Source organism: Schistocerca serialis, chromosome 12, assembly GCF_023864345.2.
Source record: "Schistocerca serialis cubense isolate TAMUIC-IGC-003099 chromosome 12, iqSchSeri2.2, whole genome shotgun sequence".
NCBI classification, from domain to species: domain Eukaryota; kingdom Metazoa; phylum Arthropoda; class Insecta; order Orthoptera; family Acrididae; genus Schistocerca; species Schistocerca serialis.
This window is the reverse complement of record NC_064649.1, coordinates 167,962,871-167,976,363: the sequence shown is the minus strand read 5'-3', so window position 1 is coordinate 167,976,363 and position 13,493 is coordinate 167,962,871. Positions and strand designations below refer to the sequence as shown.

The following is a 13,493-nucleotide window of genomic DNA, read 5'->3' as shown; positions in this document are numbered from 1 at the left end:
TACCGGTCAGCCATCACTCCAGGGTGAATGGCGGACAGTGGTGGGCTCGCGCGTGCCTGGCCGAAAGGCGAAGGTGGGATCTGGCCGCGTGGCAGCTGCCTTACCCCTTTCCAACAGATACGGGGTGCTTCCTAGTGGTGATGACATCGTTTCCGAGCCACCACAGGGTGCCTCGCCTGTTGGGCCAGTGGCCGATTCTCCGGCAAGGTCCCGACAGTCACAGAGGGCGGGCCTATTAGTTATAGGGAGCTCCAACGTTAGGCGGGTTATGGAGCCCCTCAGGAAAATAGCGGGTAGGTCGGGGAAGAATGCCAGTGTGCACTCGGTGTGCTTGCCGGGGGGTCTCGTCCGTAATGTGGAGGAGGCCCTTCCGGCAGCTATTGAACGCACTGGGTGTGACCGGCTGCAGATAGCACATGTCGGAACGAATGACGCCTGCCGCTTGGGTTCTGAGGCCATCCTTGGTTCCTTCCGGCGGCTGGCTGATTTGGTGAAGACAACCAGCATCGCACGTGGAGTGCAAGCTGAGCTTAATATCTGCAGCATAGTGCCCAGAGTCGATCGCGGTCCTCTGGTTTGGAGCCGTGTGGAGGGTCTAAACCAGAGGCTCAGACGACTCTGCGACTATAATGGTTGCAAATTCATCGACCTCCGTTATTGGGTGGAGAACTGTAGGGCCCCCCTAGACAGGTCAGGCGTGCACTACACACCGGAAGCAGCTACTAGGGTAGCAGAGTACGTGTGGCGTGCACACGGGGGTTTTTTAGGTTAGAGGGACCCCCCCTTGGGCGAAACGATAAAATACCTGACGGCTTACCAGAGAGGGCATTATCATCGTTGATAAAGAATGTCCGTCCTCGGAGACCAAAAACAGGAAAAGTTAACGTAATATTGGTAAACTGCAGGAGTATCCAGGGCAAGGTTCCTGAATTAGTATCTCTTATTGAAGGAAATAGTGCGCATATAGTATTAGGAACGGAAAGTTGGTTAAAACCGGAAGTGAACAGTAACGAAATCCTAGACACAGAATGGAATATATACCGCAAGGATAGGATAAACGCCAATGGTGGAGGAGTATTTATAGCAGTAAAGAATTCAATAATATCCAGTGAAGTTATTAGCGAATGCGAATGTGAAATAATCTGGGTTAAGTTAAGTATCAAAGGTGGGTCAGATATGATAGTCGGATGCTTCTATAGACCACCTGCATCAGCAACCGTAGTAGTTGAGCGCCTCAGAGAGAACCTGCAGAACGTCGTGAAGAAGTTTCGTGATCATACTATTGTAATAGGGGGAGACTTCAATCTACCAGGTATAGAATGGGATAGTCACACAATCAGAACTGGAGCCAGGGACAGAGACTCTTGTGACATTATCCTGACTGCCTTGTCCGAGAATTACTTCGAGCAGATAGTTAGAGAACCAACTCGTGAAGCTAACGTTTTAGACCTCATAGCAACAAATAGACCGGAACTTTTCGACTCCGTGAATGTAGAAGAGGGTATCAGTGATCATAAGTCAGTGGTTGCATCAATGACTACAAGTGTAATAAGAAATGCCAAGAAAGGAAGGAAAATATATTTGCTTAACAAGAGTCATAGGGCACAAATCGCAGAATATCTGAGTGACCACCATCAAACGTTCATTTCTGAGGAAGAGGATGTGGAACAAAAATGGAAAAAATTCAGAAACATCGTCCAGTACGCCTTAGATAAGTTCGTACCGACTAAGGTCCAAAGCGAGGGGAAAGATCCACCGTGGTATAACAATCATGTACGAAAGGTACTACGGAAACAAAGAAAGCTTCATCATAGGTTTAAGAGTAGTCGAATCATAGCTGATAAGGAAAAGCTGAACGAAGCGAAAAAGAGCGTAAAGAGAGCAATGAGAGAAGCATTCAACGAATTCGAACATAAAACATTGGCAAACAATCTAAACAAGAACCCTAAAAAGTTTTGGTCATATGTAAAATCGGTAAGCGGATCTAAATCCCCTATTCAGTCACTCGTTGACCACGATGGCACCGAAACAGAGGACGACCGAAGAAAGGCAGAAATACTGAATTCAGTGTTCCGAAACTGTTTCACTGCGGAAAATCGTAACACGGTCCCTGACTTCAGCCGTCGCACGGACGCCAAAATGGAAAATATTGAAATAAACGATATCGGAATTGAAAAACAACTGCTATCACTTAGTAGCGGAAAAGCATCCGGACCAGACGAGATACCCTTAAGATTCTACAGTGATTATGCTAAAGAACTTGCCCCCTTTCTATCAGCAATTTATCGTAGATCGCTGGAAGAACGTAAAGTACCTAGCGACTGGAAGAAAGCGCAGGTCGTTCCCATTTTCAAGAAGGGTCATAAATCAGATGCGAATAATTATAGGCCTATTTCGCTTACGTCAATCTGTTGTAGAATAATGGAACATGTTTTGTGTTCTCGTATTATGACGTTCTTAGATAATACAAATCTCCTTCATCATAACCAACATGGATTCCGCAAACAGAGATCATGTGAAACTCAGCTCGCCCTATTTGCCCAAGAAATTCACAGTGCCGTAGACACTGGCGAGCAGATTGATGCCGTATTCCTGGACTTCAGGAAGGCATTTGATACGGTTCCGCACTTACGTTTAGTGAAAAAAATACGAGCTTACGGAATATCGGACCAGGTTTGTGATTGGATTCAGGATTTCCTAGAAGAAAGAACACAACATGTCATTCTTAACGGTTCAAAATCTGCAGATGTAGAGGTAATTTCGGGAGTACCGCAGGGAAGCGTGATAGGACCTTTATTGTTTACAATATACATAAATGACTTAGTTGACAACATCGGTAGCTCCGTGAGGCTATTTGCAGATGACACGGTTGTCTACAAGAAAGTAGCAACATCAGAAGACTCGTACGTACTCCAGGAGGACCTGCAGAGGATTAATGCATGGTGCGAAAGCTGGCAGCTTTCCCTAAACGTAGATAAATGTAATATAATGCGCATACATAGGGGCAGAAATCCATTCCAGTACGATTATGCCATAGGTGGTAAATCATTGGAAGCGGTAACGACCGTAAAATACTTAGGAGTTACTATCCGGAGCGATCTGAAGTGGAATGATCACATAAAACAAATAGTGGGAAAAGCAGGCGCCAGGTTGAGATTCATAGGAAGAATTCTAAGAAAATGTGACTCATCGACGAAAGAAGTAGCTTACAAAACGCTTGTTCGTCCGATTCTTGAGTATTGCTCATCAGTATGGGACCCTTACCAGGTTGGATTAATAGAAGAGATAGACATGATCCAGCGAAAAGCAGCGCGATTCGTCATGGGGACATTTAGTCAGCGCGAGAGCGTTACGGAGATGCTGGACAAGCTCCAGTGGCGGACGCTTCAAGAAAGGCGTTACGCAATACGGAGAGGTTTATTATCGAAATTACGAGAGAGCACATTCCGGGAAGAGATGGGCAACATATTACTACGGCCCACATATATCTCGCGTAATGATCACAACGAAAAGATCCGAGAAATTAGAGCAAATACGGAGACTTACAAGCAGTCGTTCTTTCCACGCACAATTCGTGAATGGAACAGGGAAGGGGGGATCAGATAGTGGTACAATAAGTACCCTCCGCCACACACCGTAAGGTGGCTCGCGGAGTATAGATGTAGATGTAGATGTAGATGCTGTGATATGCAAATGATTAGCTTTTCAGAGCATTCACACAAGGTTGGCGCCGGTGGCGACACATACAACATGCTGACATGAGGAAGGTTTCCAACCGATTTCTCACACACGAACAGCAGTTGACAGGCGTTGCCTGGTGAAACGTTGTTGTGATGCCTCGTGTAAGGAGGGGAAATGCGTACCATCACGTTTCCGACTTTGACAAAGATCGGATTGTAGCCTATCGTGATTTCGGCTTATCGTGTCGCGACATTGCTGCTCGCATTGGTCGAGATCCGATGACCGTTAGCAGAATATGGAATCGGTGGGTTCAGGAGGGTAACACGGAACGCCGCACTGGATCCCAACGGCCTCGTATCACTAGCAGTCGAGATGACAGGCATCTTATCCACACGGCTGTAACGGGTCGTGCAGCCACTTCTCGATCCCTGAGTCAACAGATGGGGACGTTTGCAAGACAACAACCATCTGCGCGAACAGTTCGACGAAGTTTGCAGCGGCATGGACTGTCAGCTCGGAGACCGTGGCTGCGGCTACCCTTGACGCTGCATCACAGACAGGACCGCTTGCGATGGTGTACTCGACGACGAACCTGGGTGCACGAATGGCAAAACGTCATTCTTTCGGATGAATCCAGGTTCTGTTTACACCATCATGATGGTCGCATCCGTGTTTGGCGACATCGCGGTGAACGCCCATTGGAAGCGTGTATTCGTCCTCGTCGTACTGGCGTATCACCCGGCGTGATGGTATGGGGTGCCATTGGTTACAAGTATCTGTCACCTCTTGTTCGCATTAACGGCACTTTGAACAGTGGACGTTACATTTCAGATGTGTTACGACCCGTGGCTCTACCCTTCATTCCATCCCTGCGAAACCGTACATTTCAGCAGGATAATGCACGACCGCATGTTGCAGGTCCTGTACGGGCCTTTCTGGATACAGAAAATGTTCGACTGCTGCCCTGGCCAGCACATTCTCCAGATCTCTCACCAATTGAAAACGTCTGGTCAATGGTGTCCGAGCAACTGGCTCGTCACAATACGCCAGTCACTACTCTTGATGAACTGTGGAACCGTGTTGAAGCTGCATGGGCAGCTGTACCTGTACGCGGCATCCAAGCTCTGTTTGACTCAGTGCCCAGGCGTATCAAGGCCGTTATTACGGCCAGAGGTGGTTGTTCTGGGTACTGATTCCTCAGAATCTATGCACCCAAATTGCGTGAAAATGTAATCACATGTCAGTTCTAGTATAATATATTTGCCCAATGAATACCCGTTTATTATCTGCATTTCTTCTTGGTGTAGCAATTTTAATGGCCAGTAGTGTACAAGATTTTGCGGAATGAAACAGGTAGGAGGCACGTAATGAGAGATGGAGAGACTCGAGGAATGAAATCGACAATTTCTTTCCCGTTTTGTGTCGGCTCTTCCGTTCAGCACAGAGGCAGGTGTTGACATCAGCGCTATTTCCTAGCGTTCTGGTAAATATGAACTCCCTGTTTTCTCTTTGGACGCCGCCGTGCCGGACAGTGTTTAAAGGCTTTCCGCCAGTTGGGCCGCGCGGGAGAACAAAGGGCGGCGAGTTTTACGGCCGACACAGACGCAGGTGCGTGGTGCGTCCAAACATCTCTCGCTGTCTGCGGAAAACTCCACCGAGCGCACACACTGTATTGTCACTGCATCTGCAGGTCATCTCGGCGATTGTAGTATAGCAACACTTAAATTTGTAGGTGATATGAGGAGTGCACAGTAGTAGGAGTAATCTCTGATGAAATTTATAGCTTACCTGGGTTACCCCCTATAGTACGACTAGTACGCGAGAAGGGATGCTACGAGGGTCACTCCAAAAGAAATGCACACTCCTTTTGTAAAAATACAGTTTTCATTCTGCATGTGTCAAAGTTTTACAGTGTGTAGATACATCCTTCCCGCTTGTTTTCAAACTTAGTTCAACCTGTTCCCGTGAGTGGCGCCGTGATAACGTGTCTTCAAGGTGGCTGCTACACTTGACGTTCGTCAGAAGCAACGTGCTGTCATAGAATTCCTGTGCTGTGAAAACGAGACAGTGGGAAACATCCACAGGAGGTTGAAAAGGTTTTTGGAGGTGCTGCTGTCGATCGAAGTACAGTTGGTCGGTGGGCTAGCAGGTTACGTTATTAAAGCGGGCACGGCAATATTGAGGATTGCCCTCGCAGCGGCAGGCCTCGTACTGCACACACTCCAGACAATGTGCAGAGAGTTAACGAATTGGTGACTGCTGACAGACGCATCACATTGAACGAATTGTCACGCTACGTTGGGATAGGGGAAGGAAGTGTTTGCAGAGTACTGAAAGTGTTGGCGTTAGCCGGCCGCGGTGGCCGTGCGGTTCTAGGCGCTGCAGTCCGGAACCGCAGGACTGCTACGGTCGCAGGTTCGAATCCTGCCTCGAGCATGGATGTGTGTGATGTCCTTAGGTTAGTTAGGTTTACGTAGTTCTAAGTTCTAGGGGACTGATGAGCTAAGATGTTAAGTCCCTTAGTACTCAGAGCCATTTGAACCATTTGTTGGCGTTAAAAATATTTGTGCCAGGTGGGTTCCCAGGATGTTGACAGTGGCTCACAAAGGAACAAGAAAAACGGTATGCAGCGAACTTTTGGAACAGTACGACAAAGGTGGAGATGAATTGCTTGGAAGAATTGTGACAGGCTCCACCATTTTTCCCTAGAGACGAAGAGGCAATCAATGGAGTGGCATCATGCAAATTCACCCAAGAAAAAACAATTCAAAACCACGCCTTCTGCTGGAAAAGTTATGGCTACGGTATTTTTCGATTCCGAAGGACTGTTGCTTGTGGACATGATGCCAAGTGGAACCACCATGCTGCGCGGGATTAGCCGAGCGGTCTCAGGCGCTACAGTCATGGACTCTGCGGCTGGTCCCGGCGGAGGTTCGAGTCCTCCCCCGGGCATGGGTGTGTGTGTGTTGGTCCTTAGGATACTTTCGGTTAAGTAGTGTGTAAGCTTAGGGACTGATGACCTTAGCAGTTAAGTTCCATAAGATGTCACACACATTTGAACATTTTTTTTTGGAACCACCATAAATTCTGATGCATATGTGACGACACTGAAGAAACTTCAAGCTCGACTGAGTCGTGTTCGACAACATCGGCAAAAGCAGGATGTTTTGCTGTTGCACGACAATGCACGGCCACATGTCAGCCAAAAAGCCATGGAAGCGATCACAAACCTCGGATGGACAACACCCGCCTTACAGTCCTGACCTGGCTCCATGTGACTATCATCTCTTTCGGAAACTGAAAGACTCTCTTCGTGGAACAAGGTTTGAAGCTGGTGAGTCCCTTGTGCACACTGCCAAACAGTGGCTCCAACAGGTTGGTCCAGAATTTTACCGTGCGGGTATACAGGCGCTGGTTCCAAGATGGCGTAAGGCAGTTGATAGGGATGGCAATTATGTGGTGAAATGAAAATTTTGTTCTTAAAGGATGTATCTGCACACTGTAAAACTTTCAAACATGTAGAATAAAAGATGGATTTTTTATAAAAATAGTGTGCATTTCTTTAGGAGTGACCCTCGTAGATTTGTTCCTGGTAGGTTCGAACAACATATAAATGTTACAGGGATGCTTCGGGAACTGAAATAGGAATGCTTGGAGGGAAGGTGACGTTCTTTTTGAAGAACACTATTGAGAGGATTTAGAAACCCGGTATTTGAAACTGACTGCCCAACGATTCTACTGTCGCCAACATACACTGTACGTAAGGGCCGCGAAGATAAGATAGAGGAAATTGGGACTCACACAGAGGGGTACACACAGCAGTTGTTCCCTCTGTTTGCGACTGGAACAGGAGGGGAAGTGGCGACTAGTGGTACAGGCTACTGTCCGCCGGGTACCTTACGGTGGCTCGCGGACTATCCATGTAGACGTAGACGTAAATGTATGGGCGATCCACCGTATGTACTAGAGTCCTTCAATATGTAATGCCCCACATTTTTTTCCTCAGAACATATTTATTGTTAAGAATCAGAATTTGGTGACAATTCACATCAACATGTCATTTGTGTTAATGTGTTACTAATTTGTTGGAGTGTTGCAGAACCTTTGCTCTCGTATCCCGTTACCTGGCCCTGGCGCACACCTGTGTAATAGTGGCAGAGAGAAATTGTGTTAGCGGTGTAGTGCGCCAAAAGCCGTTTCACGAACCCACCGACTCGGCCTGCCGTAACAGCAGAGGCAACTCGGCCTGCACACCACTGGCGACGAGGCCTTTACAAGAAGGCGGGCAGTCGCGGCGGAGACTGGGGAGTACTGTAACGACGTCACAGGACGCGCACGTTCAAACGGCTCTGGGCACTATGGGACTTAACTTCTGAGGTCATCAGTCCCCTAGGACTTAGAACTACTTAAACCTAACTAACCTAAGGACACCACACACATCCTTGCCCGAGGCAGGATTCGAACCTGCGACCGTAGCGGCCACGCGGTTCCAGACTGAAGCGCCTAGAACCTCTCGGCCACCCCGGCCGGCTCAGGACGCGCAGAGCGCGGTTAAAGCGAGTGTGCGGAAGTCATCTCTGACCTCTGCCACACTCTGTTCATCATCAGAATAACCCTGATGTAAAACGAACACAATCGCGATGATGGTTCAGCAGCCGTAACTCTCCTACACTGGTGTTGTTCCGCTCTTGGAAGCAGGTCCAACCTATGCATTGGATATCTTATTGTTATTTCACGGCTAATGAAACTTTAAGACATTCGTGATGTATTAACAGCCGTCAGCGTTTTTCTTATTCATACTTTAGCTACGTAATTTTTACTTCAAAAATCGTGTACGGCCACAGTAAGCGCTGCCTGTGCTCTGATTGTCCCGCTGTTCACACGTACCGTGAAAAAGAATGAGACTACTTCCTACTTCGTAGTGAAACACGCACGCGGAACACCGTTAACGGCGAGAACCAAGTTGTTCTTAATGTTTTTCACAACGTTACAGAGAAAAATCAGCTTTGACATTTTTCAAGAAATACGATGTAGTAAATATCTGACGTAATAGAAATTGTGAGCATGGCTTAATCGGTAGCGTCGTCGTTTGATAATCGAGCGACTGGAGGGCGGTGGGCCGAAAGCCGTTGCAGCTCCGTGCTCTCTCACACGAGCCAGTCATAAGCGTGAAAAAGTCATAAGCGGGAAACAATTTCACGTGCCGCATTTTGTTGTGACCGTACCACTGCTACCTGAAGCCAACAGAACTGATTTGGAGCCAAGGTGAGGGATCTGTCGCGAGGAATAACAAGACATCTAAGCTGCCAAACGTACTGGAACTGATGCACGAAGCCTCGTCACACGTCACTGCCGAACGATGGCGAAGTGCAGAACAGCACGTCGTAAAAGAAGGGAAGGAGGAAATGTGGACTTCTTGGTGGCTTGGGATTCTGTTGTTGATCGCCTCGATATCAGCCTGGCAGCACTGAAATATAGTACTTTCCTCAGAGTCCGATATGGAAGCAGTCGACACACTACCACAGGACTGACTGCAATACCTTCCGTGGCCTCAGTATTCAACTACACGGTGAAATGGCACCAGTGCGCTTTTGCGCCGCACACACACGTCGTGCAAAAAATTACCCAAGGGGGGTAGGACGTCAGACGGCCCGACTTGGAGCAGGAGAGGCACCAGAGGACATTTTAATTTCCTCTGTCTATACTTTTACAAGTAAATTCTTAAAACTTTGTCAGCATGACCAGGAAGGATTCAGGATTCACACTCGTAGCAGCGGAAGATAAAAAAAATAACAAAATAATTTTTTTTACATGTGAAATTTCATCATTTTTTAAGTTACTATTGGCTGCATTTGTTGCTATAGGTACACTTTTCTTCATAAGTAAGAGAGACTGTTTGATGAATTTTGCACAGCATAGAAACCATACTTACAGGTGTCTGAAACTCTAGAATCTATTTAATTTACGAAAAAATGAATGAGCTGTTACGTTTTAAACTTTTTGTTTAGAAAAAGTCAAATTTTGTAGTTAATTATCTCAATTTTTCTTACAGTTTTTTATAGATTTGGAAAATTCTAGAGTTTCATAGAACTGTAAGTATGGTTTGTATGCTGTGCAAAATTCATCAAAGAATCTCTCTTACGTGAGAAGAAAAATGTACCTATAGCAACAAATGCAGCCAACAGTAAGTGAAAAAATGATGAAATTTCATATCTAAAAAAAATTATTTTGTTACGTTTTTGCACTTCCACTGCTATAAGTGTGAATCCTGAACCCTTGCTGCTCGTGCTGACAAAGTGTTATGAATTTACTTGTAAAAGTATAGACAGTGAAAATTAAAATTTCCTGTGGTGCCTCTGCTGCTCCAAGTCGGCCCGTCTGACGTCCTACTCCCCCCTTAAAGTCATGAATTTTCATCACTCTTTTTTTTTAAATTGTAATACTATGTATCTAACATCGAGAGTATGTTGTGTTTTCCGTCCGGTCACCTAAAAGTGTATCGCAGAGTTTTTGTCATTATCTCCTTGTCTTCAAAAATTAAATGACGGTCGGGGCTGGTCTCCTTTTACGTCTTCGTTACAACTGTCCACACCACCGCAGGTCAGTTGGACCAGCTTTCCCAGTTAAACGCGCCGGTGAAGCTGTTGTCCCATATTACTGCCGAGTCCACGTGCGAGTAAAGCACAGCATGAAACGCATCCCGACCATCGCACTTGACTGTCCTCTGCTCCACGTGAAACGAAATGGAACGAGGTTCCAGCAAACGCGGAGACACACACAGTGTGACGTTCACACGAGGCTTGCTCTTACGATGAACGGAGTACAGCAGTAAGCAGTGTAGGTCAGGTGCCGCCCGCGGCTGGTCTGAGGTAGGCAGCCTGTATACAGAGAGGGGTGAAGTTGCCCGTGATTGGTTGATTAGCTTTGGCGCCATTTTCCTGCCAAACGTCTCTCGCGTTTCCTATGTTCGCCGTGCTTTTGAGGTGAATTGAAGTTCAGAGGACTTTTGGAAACGATTAAAAGGTATTTGAATTATTGACAGACTTATTATGCGTTGTGCATGCATGTTCGATTAAGTTGTATTTCGTTTTTAGTACGTAATTAGTGTTTACGATCTTAAATACGAGTTGAAACAATGTAACTTCTTGTTGCAGTCTGAAATGCCCAGTAAGGAAGGAATGAGTAATTCTTGTAATAAAGTCCAGGTACGACTTTCTTAATGGTATATATTGTCCGAAATATTTATTTAGTTACGCCTATATAAATGTTTGGTTCTTCACTTTGCTCAGAAAACTCTGATTTTAAGGTTTTTACTCACGCAAAACAGGTAGGCCTATTACAATTTACTGCATTTTTAAGCTCTTATTTCTTTAACAGTTCGTGCACACTGGTAGCATCACAAGCTTTTCTGAAGCCATTATCTGACAGTCCTTGCTGGAAACGGGAAGTTCCTGTAATTGTTGTGCCACGCTCACTCGACTTTATAGCGTCAAAGTTTATTTCGTTCCGAATCAGAACAATAGGCATTATTTTGGTTTCAGTATTATTATTGCCTGACTGTTGACGCAGGCAAGTTGTAAGCACGTTTTCCGCGGCTGTCGTGGTTGCTGAAACATTTTTCGTAGTAAATAATTGTAGGTACTTTTGAAGACAGTTTTTAATAGGCCTACTTAATGTGGGGTAGAAGGGACACGGTAGTTTTCTTGTTATATTTGGTCGTTATTAGAGTAGCCAAATTTAATATTACCTGATTTTTGTAATCTTTTTCGTTTTTTATCCACGAGAGGCAAGGAAAGAAAGTCGTAAGCAGTTGGTTACTTGAGACATGCAAATAGTTTGAAGACGTGACAAGAAGTACTAATACGTCCCACGCTTTTTGCATGTCACAAGTAAACAACTGGTTACGACTTTCATTCATGTGACGTAATACAGGTAAGTTAAATCTTTAGCGTTATGCACTTCCGATACAAAACCAATGCTATACACTATATTTTTTTTATTTACGTTACTTTCATTGCAGTACGTCTAGTAAACGAACTTTAAACGAGATAAATGCAAGTAACGAATAATTTTTACAGCCACTGTATCAGATTTTCCTGTGCTGTACATAGTAGGCTACTACGAGTATATTATAGCTGTAAAGAAAGGCAAAGGCATTTAACTAACGAATGATTTCGCCATATTGTCTTGTGCTTTTGATTCGGTGAGTGTGTACTCCACTACTGGCCATCCAAAACTCCCGCCCGCAGTTCGGCACAAAGATGGCCGCCGTATCGTCCGGCTGGCCACTCTCCCCCTATACTGGCTGTCCGGTCTGAGGTAGGCTTCGGCTCGGCGGCTCGCCGTGCGCTCGCGTGACCTTTGGCTGGAGGCGCGGCGTGACCCGGGCAGGCCCAGTCCACTGCGGGGAGGCGCCGCCGGGGGCGTGGCGGGGGCGGGGGCGGCAGTGTTGTCGGGCCACTTGTAACCCCTGACACAGTACTCGTTAAAGCCTGTGCTATGGTAAGTGATCGGGATTCACCTTATGAGAAAGGATTTTCGCATAGATATCGACCGCGTGTACCTGAATGGTGGCAAATCAGACTTACATCCACTCTGTAACAACAACGATCCGCCAAGTAAGTTCGAAATGCAATTACACGTCAGGATGGATCAAAAGCAAACCAGAAGATGCTACCAATGTGAAAATAATACGGTCGGCAGCCTAATTAGGCATTAACTCAGTTTCTTCCCTGTACAAGTTGGTTTATATTCGTGCAAAACACTAAGTTGTAACACTGCATAATATAGTAGAATTTTAGAACCAGAAAATTTATTGAACTGATACTTTCACGTTCTCTACTGATACGAAAAACCATGAATACATAACACTACAAAACTTTATACTGTCTATTAATCTGATTAAAATCGGGCATAGGTTACCCTAGAAATTGTACTTTCGTGCCACACACAAAATGTCAATTTTGATTAAGATAAAACAATGATAAATTTTGACTTTTATATTGACTTTAACTTTTGCTGGTCAAACCAATTTAGAACACTTCAGAATTCAAATGAGTGAGAGGTGCGAGGGGACCCTGAAACTGTTATGATCGCTGCATTTAAAAAAAAATTATTACTGAATTTATTATGCGTTCAAGATTTCCAGTGTATAACTTACTACTGTTTCCATCTTATTTACTGCTCATTTTAATGCCTTTAAATCGGTCTCGAAATAATAAACTTCATTACTATATCAATACTAAAGTTATCTCTCGACTTCGTTAGACCTTCGCTATTGATTTACTGGTTCATTAAGAAAACATTTCTTTAAACACCATTCTAATATAGCTAGTTCTGCAAATAATTATTATTAACACAATTTTTAATTTTCATTTCGGGACACTCGGATTGCACAACGTTTGGAAAGGACCCTGTCTAGCTTAGTTGTGAGGATAATTAAATGATGGAAAAGTTCTGGTAAAATTTAGGTTATTATTGCACCAAACAAACACAGTTCACTCTCTGACCCATACGAATACAGTACTAGAAGTTTCAACCTACTAGTATCGATGCGGCGGTTGGCGGGCGGCAAGATGGCGAGGCACAGAGCACACATACAACCACAGCTATGGCTCTTGGACGTATCGGCACTTTAATTCTTCTTAGCGTCGCAGTACTTTTCCATTCAGTGCCTGTGGAATTTTGCCATGCTGTGTGGGCTTTAGAACGGCATATCCGAGGCTCAGTGAAGTTACGTCTTCCAGGAGAGCCTCCTCGCTCCAGAAGGTGTTGCTCAAACCAGTGCCAAACTCCAACTACTACTGTGTCCG

General features: G+C 45.4%; 2 protein-coding genes across 2 annotated transcripts in view; one reads left to right on the top strand and one right to left on the bottom strand.

Moving 5' to 3' along the window:
* Positions 1-13,493, top strand: part of LOC126428249 (calexcitin-2-like) — a 377,130-nt gene that overhangs the window by 122,484 nt on the left and 241,153 nt on the right. The window lies entirely within an intron of this gene.
* Positions 1-13,493, bottom strand: part of LOC126428025 (translation initiation factor IF-2-like) — a 105,158-nt gene that overhangs the window by 80,196 nt on the left and 11,469 nt on the right. The window contains exon 2 of the mRNA XM_050089904.1: positions 11,984-12,178. Coding sequence (XP_049945861.1) covers positions 11,984-12,178 — 195 coding nt within the window. The remainder of the gene's footprint in view (positions 1-11,983; positions 12,179-13,493) is intronic.